This window comes from Balaenoptera musculus, chromosome 6 (genome assembly GCF_009873245.2).
Source record: "Balaenoptera musculus isolate JJ_BM4_2016_0621 chromosome 6, mBalMus1.pri.v3, whole genome shotgun sequence".
Classification (NCBI taxonomy): domain Eukaryota; kingdom Metazoa; phylum Chordata; class Mammalia; order Artiodactyla; family Balaenopteridae; genus Balaenoptera; species Balaenoptera musculus.
In genome coordinates, this window is record NC_045790.1 from 106377994 (window position 1) to 106403736 (window position 25743).

Below are 25743 nucleotides of genomic sequence, written 5' to 3' on the forward strand. Positions count from 1 at the left end.
GGCACTGTGCTAGGGAACGAAAATACAGAAACCAGTCTCTGGTCAATGAGTTCAGCATGGAGGCGGGGGTGGGAGACAGGGTCAGACCGCAAGTAAACACAGCACAGTGTGTGAGCTGCTTTACCAGAGGTGTGTGCAAACGCCTGGGGGCAAAAGTACAGAGAGAGCCTGACACTGGAGCTGGATCTTGAAAAATGAGTGGGCCGGGAGTGAGGAAACGGAGGTGTCCATGAATTAAAGAGAGGGTCAGGGTGGAGGTGTATTCCTGGCAGTGGGAACAGCAGAAGCACAAAATTCAAGGTGTGTTCGTGTGCCAGTAGTTCACAGTGACCACAGCTCAAGTTCAGGATGAGAAATTATGGGCTATGAGCTTGGAGGAGTCAAGGTCTGTAAAGGCTATGCTGAGGAGTCTGAATTTTATTCTGTGAGCCTGCAACTTTCAAACATTTTTTGAAAACAGCAAAATCCTTTTTATCAATTGACTTTTTAAGTGCAGAATCCCCAAATTGGTAGGGATTAAATGCAGAATCCTTTGTTTGAAGGGGAGGCCTCATACACACACGCGCGCACACACACACACACACACACCGGCCCCTGAGAACCCAGAGCTTTGAGGGACAAGGTCTGAAAGTGCTGTGGTGGGGACGGGGACTCAGGAAGTACCTTACTGGGGCAGGCAGTGTGCCTCTCTGTTCAGGAAAGGGTCATACTTCTAGATCTCTGGGGCCAGAGTGAGAGAGGGGGAAACCTCTATAAAACCTACATGTGCAGTTTTTACACAGAACCGTTCAGTAGGTCTAAGAATACGACAAAAGACTCTCCTGCTCGACTGTCAATACAGTCGTATTGAAATGGTGGGGCCCACATCTGCTCTGGATCCCTAATGCTTGGAACTTGGCCTCGCTCTCACAGATGTGTGATAATTACATTACTTTTTGACTGAATGACCTTAAGAGGCAACAGAAAGGTGGTAGCTGTGCATCTGTTTCATTCCCTCCTAGGTTGGGTGTGTTACATCCTTTACCGTTTGGTGCCTGAATCACAGCCCTCCTGGACACAGTGAGTGTCTTGGTGTGAACGTAAGGGAAATCTGAATCCTATTTCTAGCTCTTTCTCTAACCTCTCCACTCCAGTTTATCCCCCTATGCAATGTGTAAGTGATTGCCTTTCATTTCTCAGAGACATGGAGAATTTATAAAATGTTACTTTTCAAAGCATTCTGAGTTCTTGGGAAGAAAGATGCTAGAACAATGAAATATTTACTGGTTGACTGGTTGGAGTGAGAGGAATGAGGAAGAAGATGTTTATCTAAAGGCAGATGGAATCTGGCTGCCTTGGGGCAAGGGCCCAGGAGTAGCAGGCGATTTTCTCACCACTCCTTCTGGCAGCCATCTTGCCTCTGCAAGCCATCGGGGGCTCACTGGGATGACAGGAATGGTGGGAAGCGGGGCGGGCATGGCTTTACTCCTTTCCCCTGCACCACTACGTTCTCCCTTCTTGCTAAGCTGTAGGCTAATGAGTTGAAAAGAGGAGACCATGTAGCCCAGCACTGCTGGATTTGACAAAACAATTAAATACCCAACCATAAATGAGGCCAAGTGGCATATGTGCCCAGTCCGCAGGCCGAGTTTTTGTTCTTTAGGCCCCTGTTTAATCAGTTTCATCTCAAAAACTTGAGCCATATTATAGACACTTGCTGGCCTTTAGATTTCTTACTGTTCCTTTTAAGTATGTCATTCCTTATATTTGTTCCCCAATTTAGCAGACACTGGAATAAAGGGGATTAACACAAATTGGGTGCTTAGGTCATACTCCAAGTTACTAAATCGGAACCTACTGGGGTGGGTCCTGGGTGGCTGCGTTCTAAATAGGCTCTGCAGGCAGTGCTGGTAACGCACTGGATTTGGGAACCACTGTCTTATAGCCTTCTCCAGGCAACTAACAAATCCTTTCTTCCATGGAGGAATATCACTGCCATCTGTGTCCTTTCTGCCTCTTGATGGGACTGAAGCCCTAAAAATGATTAATCTAAAGGCTACACTCAATTACTTAACTGCAAAAACATAACATGCTAAAATATACACCCAGACTATATCTACTTTGATAATTTAAACAGAGGAGTGCCAACCCAGCAGTGATCGCTTCTGCAGGACCAGGCAGGAGTTTAATTACGAGCTGGTAGGTCATGCAGCTGCCAATAATCTGGAGGGTGATGACACCTCTGGCATGATGGATATCTAAGTCTAGTCTTCAGCCACCACAGGAAATCCTCCAACTTCCCTCGATCTGGCAAGGAAGGAAGGCAGGTCCAGGTCTGACAGGTCCAGTACCCCAAACGGGAAGGGGAAGGGAGCACAAAGTGAAATGAGGGCTCTGGTGAGTGCAGATTCCCGTCAGGAATCTGCCCCTGTGCCCCCAGCCCTCAGCGGGGGGCTACTGAGGTCAGGAACCACTGTGAGGTTCTCTACTGCCGTCAAGACTGAACAGAACAGGGGCCCACGTCAGGCTCTGGGCACCATAATACAATCCCATTTAATTAAAAGAAATTTCTGGTAATGAATTAAACAGACCCAAGGAAAAAAGGACACAGTGGCAATATATTCTCCTGGTACCCAGCACACAGAAGGGAAGGGAGGAAGAGGGGAAGGAGACATAAATAAAAGGGACTACTCACTGGGGCTTTTTTCTTCAGCAAGGTCACAGGCACAGAGCAGGTCAGAATCGATTGAGATGGGTTTCTGCTTAATCCAAAACTTAGTGCTGGCTTTCTGATTCGTAACTGGGTCTATCTCTACTTTGTCTCCAGAGATACCTGTAAGGCCAAGGGGAGGACAAAAAAGAAGCCACAAGAAGTACAAGGTGTAAGTGATTTCAGTGTAATCATTTGACCTGTCTTATAAATCCTAAATTGCATGAACATGAGCTCTTTCTAGGGCTTTGGGGAATGCCATAGGCTTCTTAAGACAGACATAAGGAGGCTCCAAATGGCACAGAGAAGCTGCACAGTCTGGTTTCCTGGGTGGGTGAGCTGGGGTCGGAGCAGGGGAGGGGGAACAACCAAAAACCATATAAAAAGGTATTAAGAAGCTTACCTCCTTAGATATAACACAGATACAATATAGAGTTTATCTACATATTGTTAATGAAATATAGTTACTATAAGATAAGGTTCATTTAAACAATTTTGATCAGTGGTCTCTGTTTTGTTTTGTTTTGTTTTAGAAGATCTGGGTTGGACAGATAAGCTGTAACATCACCTATGCCTAAATAGCTAGGCCACCAATGAAGAGTTTCTGATCTGGAAAAATCTTGCACACTAAAAATAGGAAAAATCTCTCTCTCTTACTAAATAATTCTCTGACACTAAATAATTATCCATACTGTATTTAAAGGAAGTTACAGGAGGATCAAAGGATCCTTCACATTAAACATTCCAAGTTCAAGTCTTGGAGCCTGGCTTCAGGCTGTGGAGGTCACTGCTTCTCTACCGATAGAGAGACAGCACTGGGTGTGCACTTTATGTAACAAAGACTTTCTAACAGGAATCCAGAACATTAACTACAGGGACTTCAGGTTTCATTTTCAGAGCTGTGAAAGACATAACACACTGTGCAGTGACTGGGAGCAAAGGTGTTAGGAGAACCAAGGTGACGCCAGGGATGGAGGGTGTCCTGGGATAACTGCAGAAACGCACAGCAATTGCTCTCCTGGTATCACCAACCAGAAGGTGCCCAGCCCGACACAAAGGCTTTGGCTAGATGCTCTCTTTTTCCTTGTATTTCCTTGAAAATCGAGGAATCTGTTCATGAAGTGAAACAAAACCCTTCAATATCCTTCCAGAGTGGACCCCAGATGGAATCTTAAAAGTAATTAATTTTTAGGCCACAGTTTTAAAGGTCAGGCTCAAAGTGAAAAAAAGCAAAATGAAGTAAAAATGTAAGAAATAATTAAAACAATCAAGTGTTCATACTGCAACAGAAAAGACAACCAGAATTAATATATTTCATCCTACAGATCACACTTAGAAATTTTAAAATATAATGTGAGAAAACTTAGTAGGCCATAAGATAAGGCAGGTAAAAGAAATAGCTGAATTAAAAAACAAAAATCAAAAGAACACCACGACCACAGTCAGACCAAATTTAAAATTAAAAAAGGAAACAAACAAAATCCTAGTGATTAGTTCTGCCACACACTCCATTCATCTCTATTTTACTTTATGAATACAGAAATCCCAAATAGCCGTCAGACAAAGGCAGAAGACTGGACAGACTACGGAAGAGTCTCGCCTACTGTCTGAAGGAGATACTGCAGTTCAGTTGCTTAACCCTGGTCATTACCGTGTGGTCTTTGGAAAAGACGAACAATCGGTATTTTTTATTAATCGAACGCTGGAATTTGTCATTAGACATATTTCAGGAACACCGTATTTCAATTAGGCATAACGTCATAAGCCCAATTGACTCTGGACGTTCAGGTCTAGATGATTTCAGGAGGGTGAGAATGTATCAGGAGACCAATTTTATTACATTTCACTTAAAATAGATTACCCAGTTACACTCGTCCCTCCAATTTGGTCATTAAATGTTAAAGATCTGGACATTTCTATAGTTCCCTGAAAGAAGAAAAGTACTTACACCGTGGTTGTTGGTAGTGTTTTTTTTTCCCCTTCTGCTTCTTGTTTTGACATTTATAAAAGTCAAAATGAGCAGAGCAAAATAAATGTGCAGATCTCTTATGTGCAATAAACCCTGCCCCATATTCCTTTCTCAGAAAGGGAGGGGGAAAGATCATCATCAGAGAGACACGGTTTTAAAATTTTGTTCTACGGCCCTGCAACTCCTGAAGCCGTAGTCAGTCAATATTGTTAATGTAGCTTGTTAATTTGATAGGATTTGTCAGGTAACTCCACTGGAAAATTATATAAAACTGTTCCAGATGAAAAGATGATAGTGACATGAATTAAAGTGATAGAACAATAGTGGAATATAAACCAGAAATGACACCCAAAGTGGCTGTTGATTTATTGCCGTAGTGAGTTTGGTTCTGGGCTCCCATGTATATTAGTGCTACAAATCTGGGTCCATTTAGCAGAGGGATGCGCACACATACATCACCAGCTCCTGCTCCAAGCCAAGGTCACTCCCCATTGCATCAATCTTTTCAACAGAGCCTACTTCACAAAGCAGGACTTTTGTAACCGTCTCAGATATAACAGACTCTCGTCCTCTTTCATCTTTCTTTTATCATGTAAAGAATACTTTAACTTCTATTATTTTTATCTGCAAATTGTTACTGTATAGTTCATCCATTATGGGCTGTATCTCTGCATCAATTGCCTAAGCTCTGCTCGGCCACAAGAACACTTTCCCAAAGACACCCTTTCCTGGGGTTATTGTGCAGTCACTGTTCACAGAGGGGAACCCCAAGCCTGCAGTTTGGGGATGAAGACGTGGGAGACGAGCGCACTAGATTCAAGACAGGCAGGCAGGTGGAACACCGTTTAAACAAGTGGTGTGTTCCAAAAGAGATGCGTGGAAATCAGATTTCTTTCTGAATCAAATCACATTTTCCCAGTGACTTCTAGTTTCAGAGATACTTTATCTTCATTTTGGATTGATCTGTAATTGGCAGGGGCTCCCAACACTTTAGTTTTAAGTTTCTCTGCCCTGCAGGCTTTCAGTCAAGTAGTTAATGATCTGTAAAACACTCGCCTGCCTAGAGGAGTCACTATTTAAAGAAACCTGTAGGGGAATCTCTCCTGATGGGAAAAATCCTTTTGTACATTAAATAACCTCACCCTGCTCGAGATACGTGAGTCCGGCTTCTTAAAGCAGGGCACACGGCCCCACAGGACCCTATTCGCTCTTGCTGGACAAGTGGCAGCCCACTGCCGGAGCCCATTTTCCTGAGCACACCCAGACCCCACTACTGTTGAAGACAGAGTCTGTGGAATCCAGCCGGGAAGCAAACAGGAGGAGGCAGCCTGGTGGAGAGGAAACCAGTTTGGAGGCTGGTGCTACAGGCCAGGTCAGGGGCAAAGAGCGGTGAAGCATTAACTGGCATCAACTATATGCCAGAAAGGTTAGAAATCCTTTGTGTGCATTGATTCAAATCTCATAACAACCTTATGAAGTTGGTTACTATGTTTTTCCCTATTTTATAGATGAGGAACCTGAAACACAGGGAGGTTAAGTAACTTGCCCAAGTTTACACAGCTACAAAGTGGCAAAGCTGGAATTTGAAGACAGCCAGGTAATCTGGTTCCAGAATCTGTCCCCTCAGCCACTGCACTATTCTGCAGGAACTGTGTGAGGTGTTTTACATAACATATGCTAGGAGAGATGATGGTACTTGTCTAAGGCTGGGGATACTGATTGATTGATTGATTGATTGATTGATTGATTTGGCTGCGTTGGGTCTTCGTTGCTGCACGTGGGCTTCCTCTAGTTGCGGTGAGCAGGGGCTACTCTTTGTTGCGGTGCGTGGGCTTCTCACTGCGGTGGCTTCTCTTGTTGTAGAGCTCGGGCTCTAGGCGTGCGGGCTCAGCAGTTGGGGCTCGTGGGCTCTAGAGCACAGGCTCAGTAGTTGTGGCGCACGGGCTTAGTTGCTCCGTGGCACGTGGGGTGTTCCCTGACCAGGGCTCGAACCTGTGTCCCCTGCACTGGCAGGTGGATTCTTAACCACTGTGCCACCAGGGAAGCCCAAGGCTGGGGAGCTTTTAAGTGGGAAAGCTGTGTTCATACCCAGAGCCATCTGGTTCCCAAGTATGATACTTTCTACTGCTCTGCACGGCCCCATTCAGCTAAGTCGAGAAGATGTGATAAGAAATTCTGCCCACCTAGTCTTTAGTTTCCTCTCTCAATTTTCACCAAGGAACAAATAATATTCAAATGTGCCAATAAATGTACACCTATTTTTGTTCATACATGGCAAACTGGAGCATGAAATCCTACCAGTATTCTTCTGTTTGACCACTGAGCATGGTTCTGAAAAGTTTTTGTGTAAAGTCACTGAAGGAAAGGCAGAGGCACTCCTTAAAGTGTCATTTATGCACTATTTTAAAGTAATTCAAATTATAAACATACGTCCAAGAAAACAAGGGAAGCTGGCTTTTGTTAAGTTTACATTTCTCCAACTTAAATGGCCAACAAGAGTTAATACAACCATGTCAGAATACAATACAACCATGAAAAATTATGTATAAGAAAAGCTCTGACTTGGAAAAATTCTTATGACACTAGGTGAAAAGGACAGAAAAATATTTATAGAAAAGAGATCAAAAGGATATGCTTCATATTGGTAAGAGTGGTCAAGTCAACTCTGGCCAGTGGGATTACATTCTTTTCTTTTCTATATTTTTCCAAAGTAGAAATTTCACCAAAAATAAAAACAAACATCATTTTAAAAGTTGACTTTTGTTTGTTTGTTTCTACTTCAGAATTCAGTACTCTTTCCCAATTTTTATTTTCTATTTTATTTATTTATTTATTTTTGGCAACGCCATGTAGCTGCAGGATCTTAGTTCCCCAACCAGGGGTTGAACCCGCGCCCCTGGCAGTGAAAGCGTGGAGTCCTAACCACTGGACTGCCAGGGAATTCCCTCCCAAGTTTTAAAATGTGAGGAAGTGAGTATGTTGAATTCTGTAACTGGTAATCATGAGAAGTGATCCTAAACTGAAGACTACTTCCACCTAGCAGTTCTCCAGTCCCTGAGGGGCTGGGCTGCTGGGAAGGGCTCCCAGGAACTGCGTTATGCCCAAGCCGGTGCCACTCTGACAAACGGTCCCAGGGAGGCTCCACCCCAGCAGCCCAGCCGGTGAGGAGGAGGAGAGGATGGGGGCTGGCCCGAAGCGGCCAGGGTCAGCCCCTTCCCTCGGAAACAAGGAGGCCATTTGTCTCCTTTACCAGCTCTCCTCCCCAACCCACTTATCCAAAGCCATCCGTCATGACCTTTTCATGTTCCCACTTCTGACAGCTTCCAGATACAGTGAGTCAAACTTCACTGGAAGCAAACTATCACACCAACTGTCAAAGGCAGAAAACACTGCCTGATTGCTGTCCTACATCAACGCCGGCATATAAATCCTTCCTTAACAAGACAGCTCAAAATAAACAAAAATGCAACTATAATGTATATACAACTCTCTGGGGAGACTATTTGTCCAGTGCTTTAGAGTTATCACAAGGAGACCCTTGTCTGTTTTAGCTAACCAAAAGATTTCCATAAGAGGAAATGAGCCCTGTATATCATCTTCTGCTAACACAGACTGGGTACCTACTTTGGGCAGCCCCTGCGCTGGGTCCTTTTGTGTGTAGCAACTTACTGAGAGCGCACCACATCTCTACCAGGAAGGCAGTAGCACCCCACTTTACATTTAAAGGCAGTAGTGCAGAGAGGTTAGGAACAGGGGACTTCGGAGTCACAGAGTCCTGAGTTCGGGTACCAGCTTCCCTACTTCCTAACTATGTGACTTTGGGAAGGTTGCTATAAATAGATGGTGATGATAATAAAATCCACCTCATGGGCTTGTTATGAGGATTAAGTGAAGTAAGACTTGTAAAAGTGCTTGGAATAGTGCTTAATCCATAGCCAGTGACATATACGACTACTTCTCATGACTACTGTTACCCGGAGTCAGGCACTGGGCTAAGGGATGTGATACAGACCCAGTGATGAGGGTCAGGACAGGGGAGTGAGCTCAGAGAGCCCTGGGAGGGATAGGAACAAGGGACCTGCCCGGCGCTAGTCTGGGGTGGGGGTGGGAGGTGATTCTCTCTGGGACAGGCTCTATACCCCAGTACTGGAAGCACCGGGATCCAGAACAACTGTCCACCTGGGAAGACCAATGCCCTCATCCCCACGAATCCTTGCAATAACCTCCCATCACCAAGAGGGCAAACCTCTTCCCAGCAGCCTCCAAGAGTTCAATTCAACATCAGGAAGAACGTTCTTACATCTGGAAGTTGTGGAAACGTTTGTGCTAGGGAACCCCTGCCCTACAAGGTCTCCAAGTCATGAATCTGGAGATCTTGATCTCACTGGTATTATCCTGGGCAAAGTTACTTCTCCCTCGGTGAGCCTGAGCTTTCTCCTTTGTAAAATGAGGAAACAGCAGTACCAACTCCTAGGGTGTCATGAAGGTAGAATGGCCTAAGCATGTACAAAAGAGCAGAGTGCCTGGCACATAATAAAGGCTCAATTATTATCAAAATTATTATTAAAAATGACCTCAGAAAGGTGAAATGACGTACTTGACCGGGGTGAATCAAGTTAGGAAACGGCAAAGCTGGGGTTGAAGCCCAGGTCTACGGGACTAAGTCCAGTCGGTGTGTGTTCCGACACGTCAGCTGTTTCCTCTATGCTTGACTCTTAGAAGGCACAGCTGCCCCACAAGGCACACTTAAAATACCCTTCTAGTAAGCTGAAACACCAGCTTGGCAAAAACTAGGGCGTTTAACATTCCACGCCTCAGTGTATTTCCTGAGTTATTGCTTATTTGCTTGGACATCATGAGCTGTGGTTCATTCATCAATTTCCCACAACTGTGAATCCAAGACTACAAAAGCCCCACTGCTGTTAAATCCTGGAGTAGCTTTTTATACAATTCTCCAGTCCTCTTGTCTTCAGGTTACCTAGAGCCTATGAAAGCCTGGAAAAGCCCCTGGGGAGTGTCACTGAACAACTCTTTGCCAGAGTGGATTTTGCTGAATTTATACAGCCAATCGATAGCATCTACAGAGCAGGCAGGGAAGTCTTTGATACTTCTCTGAATTTACACACAGGATCAGACACAAAGGCTGTTTGGGCTTAATGAGAGATCACCTAGTCTGGGGCTTTCATTTCCCATATGAAGAAATTGAGGCTCAGGGCGGGGATATGACTTGTCTGATGTCACCCATTAATGACAGAGCTATAACCATAATTCACATCCCATACTACCAAGCTAGGGCTTAAAAAGACCCACTTTGTCTCACTATGCATTACATTTACAGTGATCAAATGCATGGCAGTATAGGGGCTTGCCTGGTGGCGCAGTGGTTAAGAATCCGCCTGCCAGTGCAGGGGACACGGGTTCGAGCCCTGGTCTGGGAAGATCTCACATGCCGCGGAGCAACAAAGACCGTGCGTGCGCCACAAACACAGCAGTAATGCTGTGTTTCCTAAGAGAATTTATAATATCACCTGCAGAATGAGGAAAAACCTGATTGTCCCTACGCCCAGGCCCCAGTACATTGTCAGAGCTCAAGTGCCAAGGATGAGGAAGTGGTAAAAAGAATACGGAACCTTGGCAAACTCTCACGTATCCGATTCCCACTAATTCCATTATGCCAGTGGTTCTCAACTTTTTCCAATTCTTAATTCTTTCTCAGCCATCTGAGGAGCCTGACACATTGTCACTAGTAACCGTGGATTACTGAACAGGAATTCTCAAAAGGGTAGATCTGGGAGCAGAGAGGAAAGTATACAGTTAGAAAAAGCCTCTTGAGTTTCCGACATTCCCGGTCAGGGGATTTTCCCTTGACTTGATCACTGCATTAAGCATTAATGTGGTAAAGAAATTTTCTGGAGGCAGTCTTGATAGTATCTGTCCTGCTACCTCATAAATTCATTAGGATTTGATAAACTCTATTCCAAATTTTGGTTCAGAAAATGTTGTCACAATAGGGAGAGAACAATCATTTAATACTAGAATTTATTGCTAGTTTATTACTATTAACACTAGAATGCTGGGACTTCCCTGGTGGTCCAGTGGTTAAGAATCCGCCTTCCAATGCAGGGGACACAGGTTCGATCCCTGGTTGGGGAACCAAGATCCCACATGCTGTGGGGCAACTAAGCCCGCATGCCACAACTAGAGAGCCTGCGTGCCACAACTGGAGAGCCCATGTGCCACAACTACAGAGCCCATGTGCTCTGGAGCCCATGCACCACAACTAGAGAGAGAAAACCCGCACGCCACAACTAGAGAGAAGCCTGTGCGCCGCAACGAAAGACTCCGCGTGCTGCAACTAAGACCTGACACAGCCATAAATAAATATTTTTAAAAATACTAGAATGCTAGAATTTGCATTCTCAAATTACTCAAGGACCCAGGGATCCTGGAGTTAAACATGATGCAAGTCTCCTCATGAACATTTTAGTGCCTTTGAATGGAGAAGGGTATCTCCTTAGTATTCAATATGAAATGGAAAAGTGGAAGGAAGATCAATCCATTTCTTAAGAACATGAATTTCCAGATTACGTAATAACTTGAACTATACTCCATAGGTATCCCATTGGAAAATAACAGGGGTGAATATTTTATTCATACAACCACATGAACTACTTTCAGCGTCAGAGTGAGCTTGAGGAGTAATAAAGTCCAGGCCACAGCTGTTGCTTCCACTCACATAGTTTTGTGTTGTAATGTGTTTCTTAAGTTTGCATAGTACATATTAAAAAATAGTACTGTGATAAGGTCTTCTTTGAGTGCTGGCTTGTAGGTACTGACCGGAGGGTTAAATAGTAACTGCAGTAGAATAAACCAGGAAAGACAACAGATGGCAAACATGCTGCCTCTCATCATGCTCAGGCCCAAGGCAGACATTTTTAATCAATCACAGAGTTTATGTTGCCCTCAGATACAGCTTGAGATGCTACCTCAGCACAATGCTCTGGGCAGCCAATTACAATCTTGGAGTTGTTTATGAGATGAAATCTCTTTGCTTTCTCTAAGGTGTGTGCTACTGTACTTGATGCTTTTGTTAAAAAACTAGTGTGATCACAAGTGTTATGATTATGCATATGGATTGTTTTATGAAGAGATAATGGAGGTAACCATGGAAACTTTTGGTAGAGGTTGTTTTATAATATAATCTTTATCTGTAAACCCTATACAGAATTTGTATATCCTATACAGAATTATGTTAGATTATATATGCAGTAATGACACAGATGGGATTCATGGTATATTATGTATTCAGTAACATATTCCTTTGGTGACATGGGGATGGTCAATATCGACAAACGAAAAGGTGAAGGAGTCAAGTTAGCACAAGTGGCACAACTATCAAAACATTTCTCAGCCTGAGACCCTGTGCTGGGAAAACCAGGCTGACCTGCCCAATCAGTAAAAACAAGTGTTGGACAAAGAGATAAGGGGTAAGAAAGTCCTTTAAATACTGTGAGATTGCATTTCCCAAACCCCACAATTAAGGAGAGATTCTGAGCCAGCAGGTCTGGTATGAGGCCAGGGAGTTGGTGAGTCTGATACACGGTCGTGGTAGGAACCACTGCCTTAAGGTACCATATAAATGAGAGGTATGCTATGGTCATGTCTCGACCTTCTCTGCCTTGAGTCTTACATGGGTTTATGGGCAGCCCCTTGGCTGGTGTGTTGTAATTCAGTTTCCGTCAGCCAGCCAACAAGAACTTATTGATAGTATACTATGGGCTTCTTAGATCACGGGTGGCATTCACCATCTGACCCTTTTAGATTCAATTTCCCCAAACCTACTTCAACCTGCCAGCCTTGGCATGTTTGGGTAGCACCCATGTCTTAGTGCCTGATCCTATGGTCAAGCATACAGGAGCTCAAGTTAATGGAAAAAAATCTCAACTTGGTATAAGCTCAGGCAAGGTCTACACTTAAAGGGCACCTGTACTTTTTACGCCCGACATGGAAGGGAAGCAGACAAGATGAAATAGTCCAAAAATATTTTTGGGAAATACAGGAATGACGGCTTTGTTTGGTGAGTTTTCCAGGTTGACAGAGCATGGATGGCAAATAGATTTCAACTTAAGAACGAACCAACGCCAACTGATTGGTAGGGGCTGCCTATAAGGCTGTGTTGGATGGGACTTCCCTGGTGGTCCAGTTGTTAAGACTCCGTGCTTCCAATGCAGGGGGTGCGGGTTCGATCCCTGGTCGGGGAACTAAGATCCAACATGCCACGTGGTGAAGAAAAAAAAAAGGCTGTGTTGGAAGTGATTCTGAGGTCAGGTGTGGGCCCAGAGGGAAGAAGTGCAGTGACTGATTAACAACGTGAATGGAGGATGGGCTAGCAGCATGCGTGCTACACCGACACTGACCTCCAGACGCTGGGATGGGGGGAGTGAGGGATGGGCAGAAGTTTTGGAACCGGCCAACTAGAAGTAATCACTTCCTTGGCGAAGGGACGTTATTAATGACTGAGGCATCTGTCACGTGATGGACTGGAGTTAGTGTATAGGATTGAGGTTCAGTCCCAGTTCTGCTACTGGGACTGGATATCCTACTGTGTATCTGATGGCTGACAGGGAGGGAAAGAGAGTTAGTACTTATTAAGTAACAGCTATGTGCCAGGAAGCACCAAGTGCTTTATGTACATCGCATGATTTCATTAACTCCTCTGAGCTTCAGTTTTGTCATGAAATGGGAATAACCTCGTCAATGTGCTGTGTCAATTAAATATGGTAATGGGGTGAAAGTTCATTGTATACCTACCGTGCATTGTTATATTGATAGAAATACAGAGTATTAGTGCAATGACGATCCGCATTCAAGGCATGACCTAGTAGTTAGCCACAGGCCTCAGCCTCAGACAGTCCTGGGTTCTGATCCCAGCTTCATTACTTACTAGATTTTCCCTATACCCCAGTCTCCTCACATAAAAAATGGAGATAATATCAGTACTATCTAATAAAGTACTATGATTACAGGAGACAACGCATGTAAGAGAGTCATCAGCAGAGTGCTTGCCACATAGTAAGCATCTGATAAACGATATAACTGCTTTTAAAAATTATAATTCTTCTTGTTAATATTATTTAAAAAGATCAGATCTTTGTCCCAGGTTTCATTAATGGACTCCAATAAAGTTTTTCATTCATATAAAAGTCTGGTGGACCATGCTCTGCAGGAGTGAGAAATCTTAGCATATGCTGTCATTTGCCAAGCAGGATTGGCCATTTTTAGAAAGCAGCAAGGCTTACCTGTCTGTTTCCGTTGATGACGGAGAAGTGTCCAGAATGACGGTGATTTCTGGCTTGGTGGGTAAATTTACTAAATGGGTAGCATTTCCCTCAAGGACAGACTGAGTGGCATGGAGTAGAGGATTAAAATGGTCTGTCCCCACGTGCAGCTTGTGGGAGGAGTACTGTATCACATCAAAAAGTAAACCTAAAACGTTGGGTGAGAGATGGGGAGTGGTTTGAGTGGAGAATTGAAGTTGCTGTTCGTGCTGCTTAGGCTGCTCCCTAGAGTGAATGCACTGCCATTTGGATGGGGTGTGTCTGTGCCTGAGTTTCTGTCCTTTCTGCCTGTGACTGGAGACGGGCACGATGTAGGATATGCCGCTTGACAAGCAGTAAGATATGATATATCCGGATGGATAGTAACACACTACTTCATTCATTTCTCTTTTTAATATGGTGAAGAGAAAAGGCTTTTAAAAAAGAAAAAAGCTCCCTTCCACAGAAAAGCCATATGTGATCACTGTAAAAATCCCAGGAAAAAAAGAAAAAAAATCACTTGTAACTTTACCACACATTGATAACTATTGTTATTAGCATTTTGATATATTTCCCTGGAGGAATTTTAAAAAAATATATATATTTATGTATACATGTGTTGGCATATATGTGCTTATGTACATATACTCATATTTGCATAGCTGCAAATCATACTGTGAATGTTATTTTTTCTATTTTAACATATTGATACATTCCCATTTCAATAAAAATTTTGAGAGGGCTTCCTCTCAAAGGTTTTATAATATTTCTGTACATGGCTGTACCACAGAATACTTAAAACACATTGCTTATCACTGGGATTATTCAGTTAACAATTTGTTATTAAAAGAAATGCTGAGACTTAAAAAAAAAAAAAAAAAAAAGTCTGGTGGAAAATTGATGTAATTTTGGGTCTTGCAAATCAAAGTTTGAGTCTCTTATCCCCTGACTTTCCCAGAAACAAACAGCAGATAGTAAAACTGGGACACTGGCCCCTACTCCCCAGTCAGGAGGCAGGCTGCTACGACGGCACCGCAGAGCTTGGGAATGCCGAGCCTCGGCGCTGCGCTCTCCCGTACCGCTAACTCAGAGTGGACGGGTGGCTTTTTGTGGAATCAGCAGTGCTGCTGGGTAAAGGCCGCACACAGACACACACCACTTAGAAGAACTTGCCACAGGGGGCAAGTGGAACCTCTGCTCTGACTGACACAGGATGGACGAGCAGAGGAGACCATCCATCAGTGTCAGGAAAGATCTGAAGCACCCGGCTAGTCAGATGAAATAAAATAAATTATTTACTGATCTCAGAATCCAGCTGCTCACTTGAATGCTCATAAAGAACATTTGCTGCCCTGAACTTCGCAGTAGATGCTGTTTCAGAAAGAAAGAATTTCTGGACTACTGTGTGCAGCCTTTTGTTGTTGTTGTGAGAATGAAAAGGGTGTTATCATCTGCTTTCCAAGACGGAAGTAAGGGTCTTAATACATACCTGAGCTCATCTACATGGGAATAGGAAATGAACTTATTTATTCACTGCATGATATAGTACTCGTGGGCACAGTTTATCCGATTGTCACAAAATTACTTAGGATTAATTAATGAAGTTTTTGCTTATAACGGTAAAGACTGAATTTAGATTCATAACAGAAACAAATGTTCTGACAACATCTAATATTTTAGACGTTCCTCAGTTGTGACTTTCCACCAGAGGGTGCTATGTGTGCCACTGGAAGCATTCAGAGGTGACTGGGACCAGCTTCCAGTCACCTCACTTCTGAGAACCAATGCTCTAGACAGAGACACTTGCATTACTATCATCATCTATTTCTACCTGACAAGTCTCCACTGTGGGTTTGCCAACAGAGCCACTACCTAATTTGAGTGATCTGGTTAAACACTTTCAAGATGGTGGACTAGTGCTCGCTTTGGCAGCACATGTACTAAAATTGGAACACAGAGAAGATTAGCATGGCCCCTGTGCAAGGATGACACGCAAATTCGTGAAGCATTCCATATTTTTATACCCTGAGAAAACCATAATTCAAAAAGAGTCATGTACCACAATGTTCATTGCAGCTCTATCTACAATAGTCAGGACATGGAAGCAACCTAAGTGTCCATCGACAGATGAATGGATAAAGAAGATGCGGAACATATATACAATGGAATATTACTCAGCCATAAAAAGAAACGAAATTGAGTTATTTGTAGTGAGGTGGATGGACCTAGAGTCTGTCATACAGAGTGAAGTAAGTCAGAAAGAGAAAAACAAATACTATATGCTAACACATATATATGGAATCTAAAAAAAAAAAAAAAAAAAAAAAGGTCATGAAGAACCTAGGGGCAGGACGGGAATAAAGACTCAGACCTACTAGAGGATGGACTTGAGGACACGGGAAGGGGGAAGGGGGAAGGGTAAGCTGGGACAAAGTGAGAGAGTGTCATGGACTTATATACACTACCAAATGTAAAACCGATAGCTAGTGGGAAGCAGCCACATAGCACAGGGAGATCAGCTCGGTGCTTTGTGACCACCTAGAGGGGTGGGATGGGGAGGGTGGGAGGGAGGGAGACGCAAGAGGGAGGAGATATGGGGATATATGTATATGTATAGCTGATTCACTTTGTTATACAGCAGAAACTAACACACCATTGTAAAGCAATTATACTCCAATAAAGATGTTAAAAAAAAAAAAAGATGGTGGACTAGGAGAGAAAGCAATAGGCAAAATAAACATAATAATGACAATGGTAACAGCACTAAGATAAGCTACTACCGGCCACTTTCATACACAATCTTCAAAGGTAAACATTATAATTCCCACTTCATAAATGACAAACACTAAGACTGAAAGGGGAAGGGACTTGTCTAAGCTGACACTGCAGGCAAGTGGTAAAGCTGGGATTCAAACCCATTCTCGCCTGCAGAACTTGGGCTCTTTGCACAGATCCTTTTGTGGACTTTTTCCTTTGAATGAATATACAGATCAGAATCTGATGAATTCAAGTTTGGCTTTTTGCCTTTGGAAAAAATGTGGGGAAAGAAGCCACGCTCTTGGTTATCTTTCCAAGGCACTGCTTTGCACCTTGGGGAACAGCAGGGATTATGCTCACCTGGGAAAATCCTCGCCTTGTACCCTGGACCTCTATCTTGACTGCAGTCAGGCTACTTACTGGGCTTCGTAAAACTAGACCCACTCAGAAAAAGCAGACCCTCTGTTACTGGGAAAGAACTGCAGGCAAACACAAATGATGTCTGAGTAGCATTCTTATTTTAGCAAACTTTTAATTGAAAATATACAAAGTGTATAAATCCCAAGAGTTTATATAACTTGACTTTTCCACAAAGTCTGCATACTCATGTAATCAGCCCCCAGATCAAGAAACAGAACTTACCAGTGCCCCAGATGCTCCCCCATCCAGTCACTATAGCCTCTTCACTCCCCAGGATAACCACTATCATTACTTCCACATATTATTTTTGTGTACTTTTGAACGTTATATCATACAATATGTGCTTTCTCCCCCTTTTTTGGGCATCTGGCTTGTTTTTGAGCAGCCTTATTAATTTTACTTCTATGAGAGATACCAGAAAAAGCATCTTTAGAAAGAACAACGCTGAAGAACTTTATGTTTTAAGAATTAACATTAAATAAGCAATTTTTACCACTTTAGAGGTTTTTTTTGTGAGGAGGGAGAAAGAGGTTTACGGAGGGGAAAAAAAGGTAGGTTGTGTGTGTTCCAATTCAGATACTGGGTGCTAATTCATCTATTTAGTCTGTCAGAATCACCATCATCTTACAAGCTGTTGTTTACTGAGCACTTGCTATGTGCCATGCGCCTTTCTAAGTATTGCGTGTGTGATAATGACGTTTCGTCCCCGTAATTACCCTATCTATGAGACAGAGACTATTATCTTCATCTTACAGAGGAGGAGATTGCGGCTCTGCATCACTTGCCTGTGTTGGTACAGCTAATGAATGAGCCAGGGTTTGAACCCAGGCTTCTAACTCTTCAGTCTGTCCTCCAAGCTTCCGCTATATTGCCTCTCCACTAAAAACCCTCACTTACAGTCTACCAACTGCCAGGCCTTGTGCTAAGTGGAGTATCTGATTCATTCCCCACAGCAATCCTAAGAGGCTGCCACACTGATATTCCCATTTAAACAGAATGGAATCAAGACTCAGAAAGATTAAGACACTTGCCTAATACCGCTGGTTGTCGACAGAGCCACAATGTAAACCAGATGTGATTCTGATGCTCATCTCTTAATTAGTAAGCTACTGTCAGCATATTTCAAGCTCCTGTCAGTCAAGTTGGGATGAATATTTGAGAGCTTTTTGAGACTTATTACAAATTAGCCACACTAATGCCCACATTAGAAAAGGTTTTATTATGAGACATTTACAAAACATTTGTGAGAAACATAACATTAGTGAGCCTTAGAGTTAGAATTCAAACTTTCTCCCTTTACACATGAAGCAAACGAAGCCCAGGAAGAGGCAGTGTGGTAGAGGTCTCGGCAGGGCCCGGGAGTAGCTCAGCTCCCTGATTGGGTAAGCCTGGCACCTGTACCCGTTCCCCTGCCCTCCCATCATCCTCTTTTATGCAGCAGATGCACTCCAGTTGGTCAGACCAGGGTTCTGCCCCTGATACCACTACCTACCTGCTGTGTGAGCATGGGCATGAGACTTCACCTCTCTGCACCTCATTTACCTTCTCTGTCAGATGGAGACAGTAAAAATACCTACCTTTTAGGTAGGTTAGTAGTGCATGTAAAGCACTGAGCACAGTGCCTAATACACGTGCATACCTATAGATGACGGCCGTGAGGATGGCGATGATGTTGGCGTATTCATATTCTGCTGACCACTACGACACTTTTTCTACCTCTGTTAGGTTTCAGTCAAAACAGAAATTTAGCACTTAATGGAAACAAATTAACCCCAAATATTAATTGAATTTTAGTTCTAGATTATCTGGTGAGGATCCAAATATAACTTCTGAGATCATTAAAAAGCTTCCTGAATAAAGGCATGAATGAATAAGGAGTGGATTCATGGAGTAAGAAAAGGCAAGTAGCAATGTTACAAAGCAGTTCCAAGGATAGGATGTAGGAGAATTACAGAATGAAAATTATGGAACTTCACATAAGTCAATCAGTTTGCAAAGAGTCTCAAGTTAGTTCTATTTCTAATCTCCTGCTTCATAAAAAAGAAGACAAGACAGAGCACTCAGGTGGGAAAAAGGAGTTACTTTAAATTTCACTGCTTCAACATTTTCTCTGAAAACAAATTACCGTTAGTCATTCAGGTCACATAAAAGTTGTATGTTGTTTCTTTCCCTATTTCGACATTGACCACTGATAGAAAGCTGACACACTCACCTAACTGTACATCAGTTGTGAATCGGAGCCTGTGAATCATGCTGACTTTGAATGACTTGTAATGGTGGCTGCTCAGCATATCCTGCACTGTAGCTATGTCAATTTGCGAATCCTCCTCAAAAACCCCGTCTGCCCTTGAACCTGGGGAGGAAAAAGCAGTTTAACACATAAAGATACATGAGGCTTGGCAAATGGTGTCTGCTTAAAATGCTTTGGGATAAATTAAAATAATATGGGCTATTTAATTTGGAAAAGAAAAGGCTGAGCGATGACTTAATAATGCCATTCCAGTAAACAAAGAATGGTAACATATTAATCATTCAACAATTAATTCCACAAACACTGCCTGTTCTATGGCAGGCCCTTGGCTGGGCAGCAGCAATACAGAGGGCAGAAAAACTCCTGCTCGCCAGAAGCTCTGTCTCCACAAGGGCAAGTCAAAACCACAAAAGCATGGGTGGTCACACTTCTTGCTTATTTTTCTATTAATTTTCCTGATCATAAAAGTAGTCCACGCTCCTTGAAGAATCCCTGTTCTTCCCACAATTCGCAAACTGTCTGTTTATCAGCTTCCCGTCCTGCGCCCCACAGCCTCCAGCGGTTCAGGCGTGAGCCTGCTCGCGCTCGCATGGCTGTAAGAGTCTCCTCGATGGCCTTCTGGCCACCAGGCTCCCTCAGCAATCCAGCTACTACAGGACTTTCCGATTTATCCTTCTAAAGCTTTGATCACTCATTCACTCATCAAACGTGTAGTGTGCACTAAGTACTCTGATATTGAACTGGGGACAAATAAGAAGACTGGAGCTCAAAAATCTTCCCTGGCTTCCCAAGGCCTCCTGAATGAAGCACACTCTTTTCAGTCAAGCAATCAAGGACGTCCACAATCTTGCTGAAACAAAAATTTCCCATTTTATTTGTCATTTCTAACACATACCTTCTCTCAGTTCTTCCCAAACTCCTCAGACTATATATAGGTTCAGGTTTTTCTACTTCTGGTTCTTTGCTCATGTGGTTCCGTTGGCCTAGAACATCCCCCTGTCAAAACTCCACCCAGGCTAGCTCAGATTCCACCTCCTCTTGAACACCATAGCAGCTGGTTTATACTGGACTCTGGAGCCAGGGAAACCTGGGCTCAATTCCTGGCTCTGCCTCTAACTTACTGTGTGATAGTGGCCAAGTGACTATTTCTCTGAACCCCAGCATCTGCCATCCACAGAATACCAAAACGTATTTAAAGAATCTAGCATGTAATACGCTGAATAAATAGCAGTCATGATTATTTTTATTCTCTTGTCATAGTTGATCACATTCAGGCTTGCACTAGAATTGCTGAGTGGTTGCTGTGTCCTAAATTGGAAACTTTGTGAGGATAAGTAAAGTCTCTTATTCATCTCTACATCTTTTCCTGCAAGCAGTACAGGCAACTGGCATGCTCTCACTAAATTTTGCTAAATAAACAAATCAGTCAATAATAATAATGATAGCTAATGCAGGTGAGTACTCACACATCAGGCATGGTGCTGAGCACTTCACACATGCATTTAAGTCTCAAGACAACCTGGTAGGTAGGTCCTATAATTTTTGTATTACACAGATGAAGAAGCCGAGGCTCTGAGAGGCAAAGTCACACGCCCAAGGTCACATAAGCAAAGCTAAACTAACTCTCGTCACCCCCCATGCCTGAGTTTGAAATGCGGTCCTCTGAAGGTGTGGCTGCTGGTGGGAGGGAGCATCTGTCTAGAAGAGGCCAACCAGAGCGGGGTGCCCGAGGCCTTGTGATGAGTACGCAGAGACGGTTCCACAGGGAGACCACGAGAGAACTCCTTGGCACAGAGTTGGAGGAATGGAAAACTCTAGATTTGGGCATAAAACTGGAAAATTCTCTATGCCTACCAATTACACACTTTCCTTCCCACAGTTATTGCTTACAGGGGAGGCTTTTAAGGCAAAGCTGGTTTCTGATGCCTTCACATTTAACTAATTTATTAGGAATTGTGCATTCTATTTCCAAACACTACAACTATTCCCAGCTTGGACCATTCTAGCACCTACAAGGATGCTTTCCCCTCAGTAAGGCTGCAGCCTCGGCCTTAACGGGCCAGTCACCGAATGCCTGTGACACAGTCCCACGTGTTGACCTCTCCGCCTAGGTCACCCTTCTTCCCATTCCACTCCCTCCTGGCCTTTTTCTCCAGGCCTCCTCCCCATCCCTCTGATGAGCTTAGCTCAAGTGACATTCCAAGGAACCCTAAGTCTAGCTCAGCTCCTTCTGTCACTGCACCCTGCATTTCCCTTCAGGTTATTTATCACAGATAGTAATCGTCTGTCTCCACCATTAGACTGTAACCCCAAGAGCAGAGGCAGAGTGACTGCTTTACTAAACACCATAGCCCAGACCCTGCTAGTGCTACCATGCACAGAATAAAGCAAGAGCTGAATAACAATTTACTGGATGAGTACCGAGTGCCGTATCCCCAGGATCAGAGAGGCTTAGTGACTTAACCAACATCACATTGCTAGGACTAGCAAAGTTGCACTCGACGTCTGCAAGGGTCATTGGGTAACCCTGTTTCCTTTCTCTGGAACACTTGTGATTTTGGATAGAGATGCTGTGATCATGATCGCTACTGTCTCCAGAGTAACGTCCACATCGCAAGCCAAGAGGCTGGCTAGAAATTAAAGTTTCAAATAGTTATTCACTTTCTCCAAATATACCTTTTCCTAAAACAGAGCTGCCAAGGTGTGTTTACTTTTACTTTAGAACCTTTTAAATTGAGAATTTTGGAGAAATACTAAAATCCTTTCATGTTTTAAATCATTTAAAGCCATCTTTTCTGAGAAAATGCCATTATTAGATACAACTCAGCTTAAGAGCTTCTGTTTTCTTTACCAATTAGTATTTTCTAAATATTGCAGGTATTTGATTTGGAAAGACGTAACAGCTCATTATGCTAAAATGCCAATTATTTTTAAAAAAACACACTTAAGAGTTTTACATTTTATGAGGTTGGATTAAAACCAATTTAAAAATTACTATAACGTGACATAATTTTTTACTGAGCAATTTCAATGCCAGCTGCTAATAAAGCATCTTAGCTGTAAATGATAATTCAGATGCTTTTAGATAAAGTGGTGCATAAATATGGCTGGAAATTGATTTAGCTTCTTGCAGAAGCTACTGAAGAATGACATATTTTGTTTAATACACCAGCTAATGTAGTCCTAAAAGCTCAAACAAATGCCAGTTTTCACTCCTAAATTTGCTGTGCGAGATTAATGAAAACTTTGCTGAAATGTTAATAATGGGCAGATGAGATGATAGGATTTTAGCAGAGGTCTTAAAACTATGGAATAACCAGCAAAGCTTGTCAATTTCCTCATATTAATTTTGTTCAAGACTTATATAGCTGGAGCTGGCTCAACACATTAATGCTTCTCGCATTGACCTTCTACTCTCTGACAGTGTAAATTCATATCCCATTTGAGGATTTAAGTCCCCTTGATACTTGGGTGAGTTCTGAGCCTTGCCTCAGTTGACATGGGGTGTGTTTACTTTTACGGTCAAAAGGGCAGCAGCACCGGGCGAGCAGAGAAGGAAGAAACAGTCCTGCACTCACCTCTGATACATGCCGCTCACCCCCAAGCAGGTTATCTGCTGAATGGGAACAACTTCTGGTTTTGGAGTTCCAGTGCCATTTCTCAAAGTAGGCTCAGGAATGCCTCTGCTTGGAGGGGGCATGTCTGTGTGTACAGATCAGTCAGCCATGCAACCTGCAACTACTGTCCCCATGCCTGCAGTGTGCTAAACTGGGAAGGGACATTGATGAAGATAAGGCAGGGTTCCTGACCTTCAGGAGCTTACAAATTCACTACAGAACACCAAGAAAACAGGACAAGGCAGAGAGAAGTGCCCGATAAATGATGCATGCAACAGACAATCTAAAGGCACACATCTGAAGCAGAGCATTATAGCAAAAGCATTTTTTTTTTTTTAAACCGGGAAAGTTCTGACTTTGCATGTACACCTTTACTGTTTGTATCCTTCTGGAAAGGGGTGAACCCAAACACACATGAAAGATGCTTGATACTGCACCACAGTGCATATTAAAAATATTACTGTACTATCAACTTCACATTCCAAAACGACTTCTGTTAAGAGAAGACATTTTTATCTACTCGAAGTAAAAAATAGAACCAGAATGTCTTAAAAATAAACATATTAAAAAAAACCACTCCCCAAACTGTTAACTTAATTGAAATATAACCCTTTGGTATTTTGTTAAATTAGCAATTAAAAAGGTCACAAGCAATTAAATGAAACAAAAGCCACACTGTGTTCATCTACATTAATGCTGAATTGGGTCTCCTCATGAATGACAAGATAAATTGTAATGGTGCCTTCAAAGACTTCACAATGTATTTTGTCAAAGTCGAGAGTGTTAATGTCTCTATGTGCCATGGATTACCATAATGTATTGTGTCAAAACGCTTGAGCTGCGATAACTCAAAGATGTATTGTGATAGATCAAATTTTTGGGGGGGGGCCTAAAAGTGACTTGAGCACCAGAGCTCAAACGGACTGACAACAGGCTCTGGAAGGATGACAGAGAGCACGTTCACGATACAGAAAGCGCTGGGGGACAAGCAGAAAATCCAAGAGAGGAAGGAGCTTAGCTGTCTGGAGTAAGGAATCAGGAAACAAGGAAACAAGGAGTGGCACCTGTCTTAATGGCAACACCAGGCCAGGGAAGAGGGAGCAAAGGGAAGCAGAGAGGAGGGGAAGGAGGAGGCTGGCGGGGTGTAAGGCCTGCACTGAAGAAAGAAAGAGGAGGTACTGAGAGAGAGCCGGGATGTGGCCCTGGGGCTTAATAACACTGGAAGGAACCTGGAACATCGAGTTCAGAGATGTAGATTCAAATCCTAACTCTGACACCGTGGGTCAAGAGTGGGTCAAAAACCTTGCCCAAGGTTCCACTGTTGGAAAGAGGCGGAGCTGGGACAGATCTATCGGACTCCGGAGTTATGTTCCTTCTCCTTCCCCTCCTGTGTCACCACATTCCTACAAGCAGCAGCAAGGACAGGGACTGTGTGGGTGACTGTAAACTCTAAGTCAGTGGCTCTCAAAGTGCAGCTCAGGACCCCAGGCGTGGCGGGAGGCGGGTCCATAACCTCAGTACTATTTTTATAATAGTAACAGTAAGACATGACTTGCCCTTTTCATGCCTAATATCTTACAAGTGCACAAAGTAATAAAAAAAGTTCATTGATATGTTTCTGATTCCACATTGCAACCAACCTTTAGGAAACTATCACTTGAGTTTTGGTATAGCAACAAAAATTAATATGCACTATTATCTGAAAAGGCTACTGAAATACTCCCATTTCCAACAACCTATCTATGTTAGCCAAATTTTCTTCATATACTTCAACCAAAACAATGTATTGTAACAGACTGATTGCAGAAGTAGATATGAAAATCCAGGTGTCTTCTATAAAGCCAACATTACAGAAATTTGCAAAAATAGAAAATAGTGCCCACTGGTTCAGGAGATTAGTCAATAACTTATCTTCCTGGTGGAACAAAAATAAATGCTTTTCAGAGGAAGGAAAACAAAAAAACAAAAAAACCCTCAAACCAAAATAAAAGAGTGCTACTCTTATCATTAAATTTTTAAAAGAAAATATTTTTATTTTAAAAAATTTTAATAAAAATGTTATTTATGTTCACATATAATGGATTTACCATTATTTTTAATGAATTCATAAATATTTTAAAATCTCTGTTTTTATTCCTAATAAATAGATATAACTCAATAAACAAAAGCTCTTTGAGGTCCTCAATAAATTTTAAGAGTGTAAAGAGGTCCTAAGACCCAAAAGTTTGAGAACTGCTGCCTTTATTGGTTCTTATGCCATGTTTTCATTGTTCCTGGATGCCCATTTGGACAACCATGATGGGACACAAAAGTGCAGTTACAGCTCTGTATCTATATTACATACCTGAAAACAAACAAACAGAAAGCCTGTACACACATTGTTAGAGTGACAGGCTTGTTTGCCACGTGATCAGACCAAGGCTAATTACAACTAATATTGTTTAAGAAGCATTTTCATATACTTCATGATTTCACTGGAACTGAGGGAGATACATACAGGTACACACGTGACTGTCTTTCAGACAAATGAGCACTGATGATTAAACCAAAGCTCAGATGAACTCACTGTACGCCTCTAGCAGATGTCTTATGTTCATAGACACAAACTACATGGAACATCAGACTTCATTTTATGGTTCAATGAGTCTCACGCCAAGTCTGAAAGGGCTAATCTAGTTATAAGTTAAAGCAACTTCCGTCTTCCATCTCCAAAAAGATCTATG

At 42.8% G+C, this 25743-nt stretch overlaps 1 protein-coding gene and 1 non-coding gene across 11 annotated transcripts in view; one reads left to right on the forward strand and one right to left on the reverse strand.

Annotated features, from left to right (window-relative positions):
• MAPKAP1 (MAPK associated protein 1) overlaps window positions 1–25743 on the reverse strand; it is a 237572-nt gene that overhangs the window by 26271 nt on the left and 185558 nt on the right. For all 10 annotated transcript variants that reach the window (XM_036855298.1, XM_036855302.1, XM_036855294.1 and 7 more), the window contains 2 exons: window positions 19365–19505; window positions 2675–2812 (listed from right to left, as the gene is read on the reverse strand). In XM_036855298.1, coding sequence (XP_036711193.1) covers window positions 2675–2812; window positions 19365–19505 — 279 coding nt within the window. The remainder of the gene's footprint in view (window positions 1–2674; window positions 2813–19364; window positions 19506–25743) is intronic.
• On the forward strand, window positions 15892–15995 carry LOC118897621. Its single transcript, XR_005020508.1, has one exon. It is a non-coding gene; the product is annotated as a U6 spliceosomal RNA (small nuclear RNA).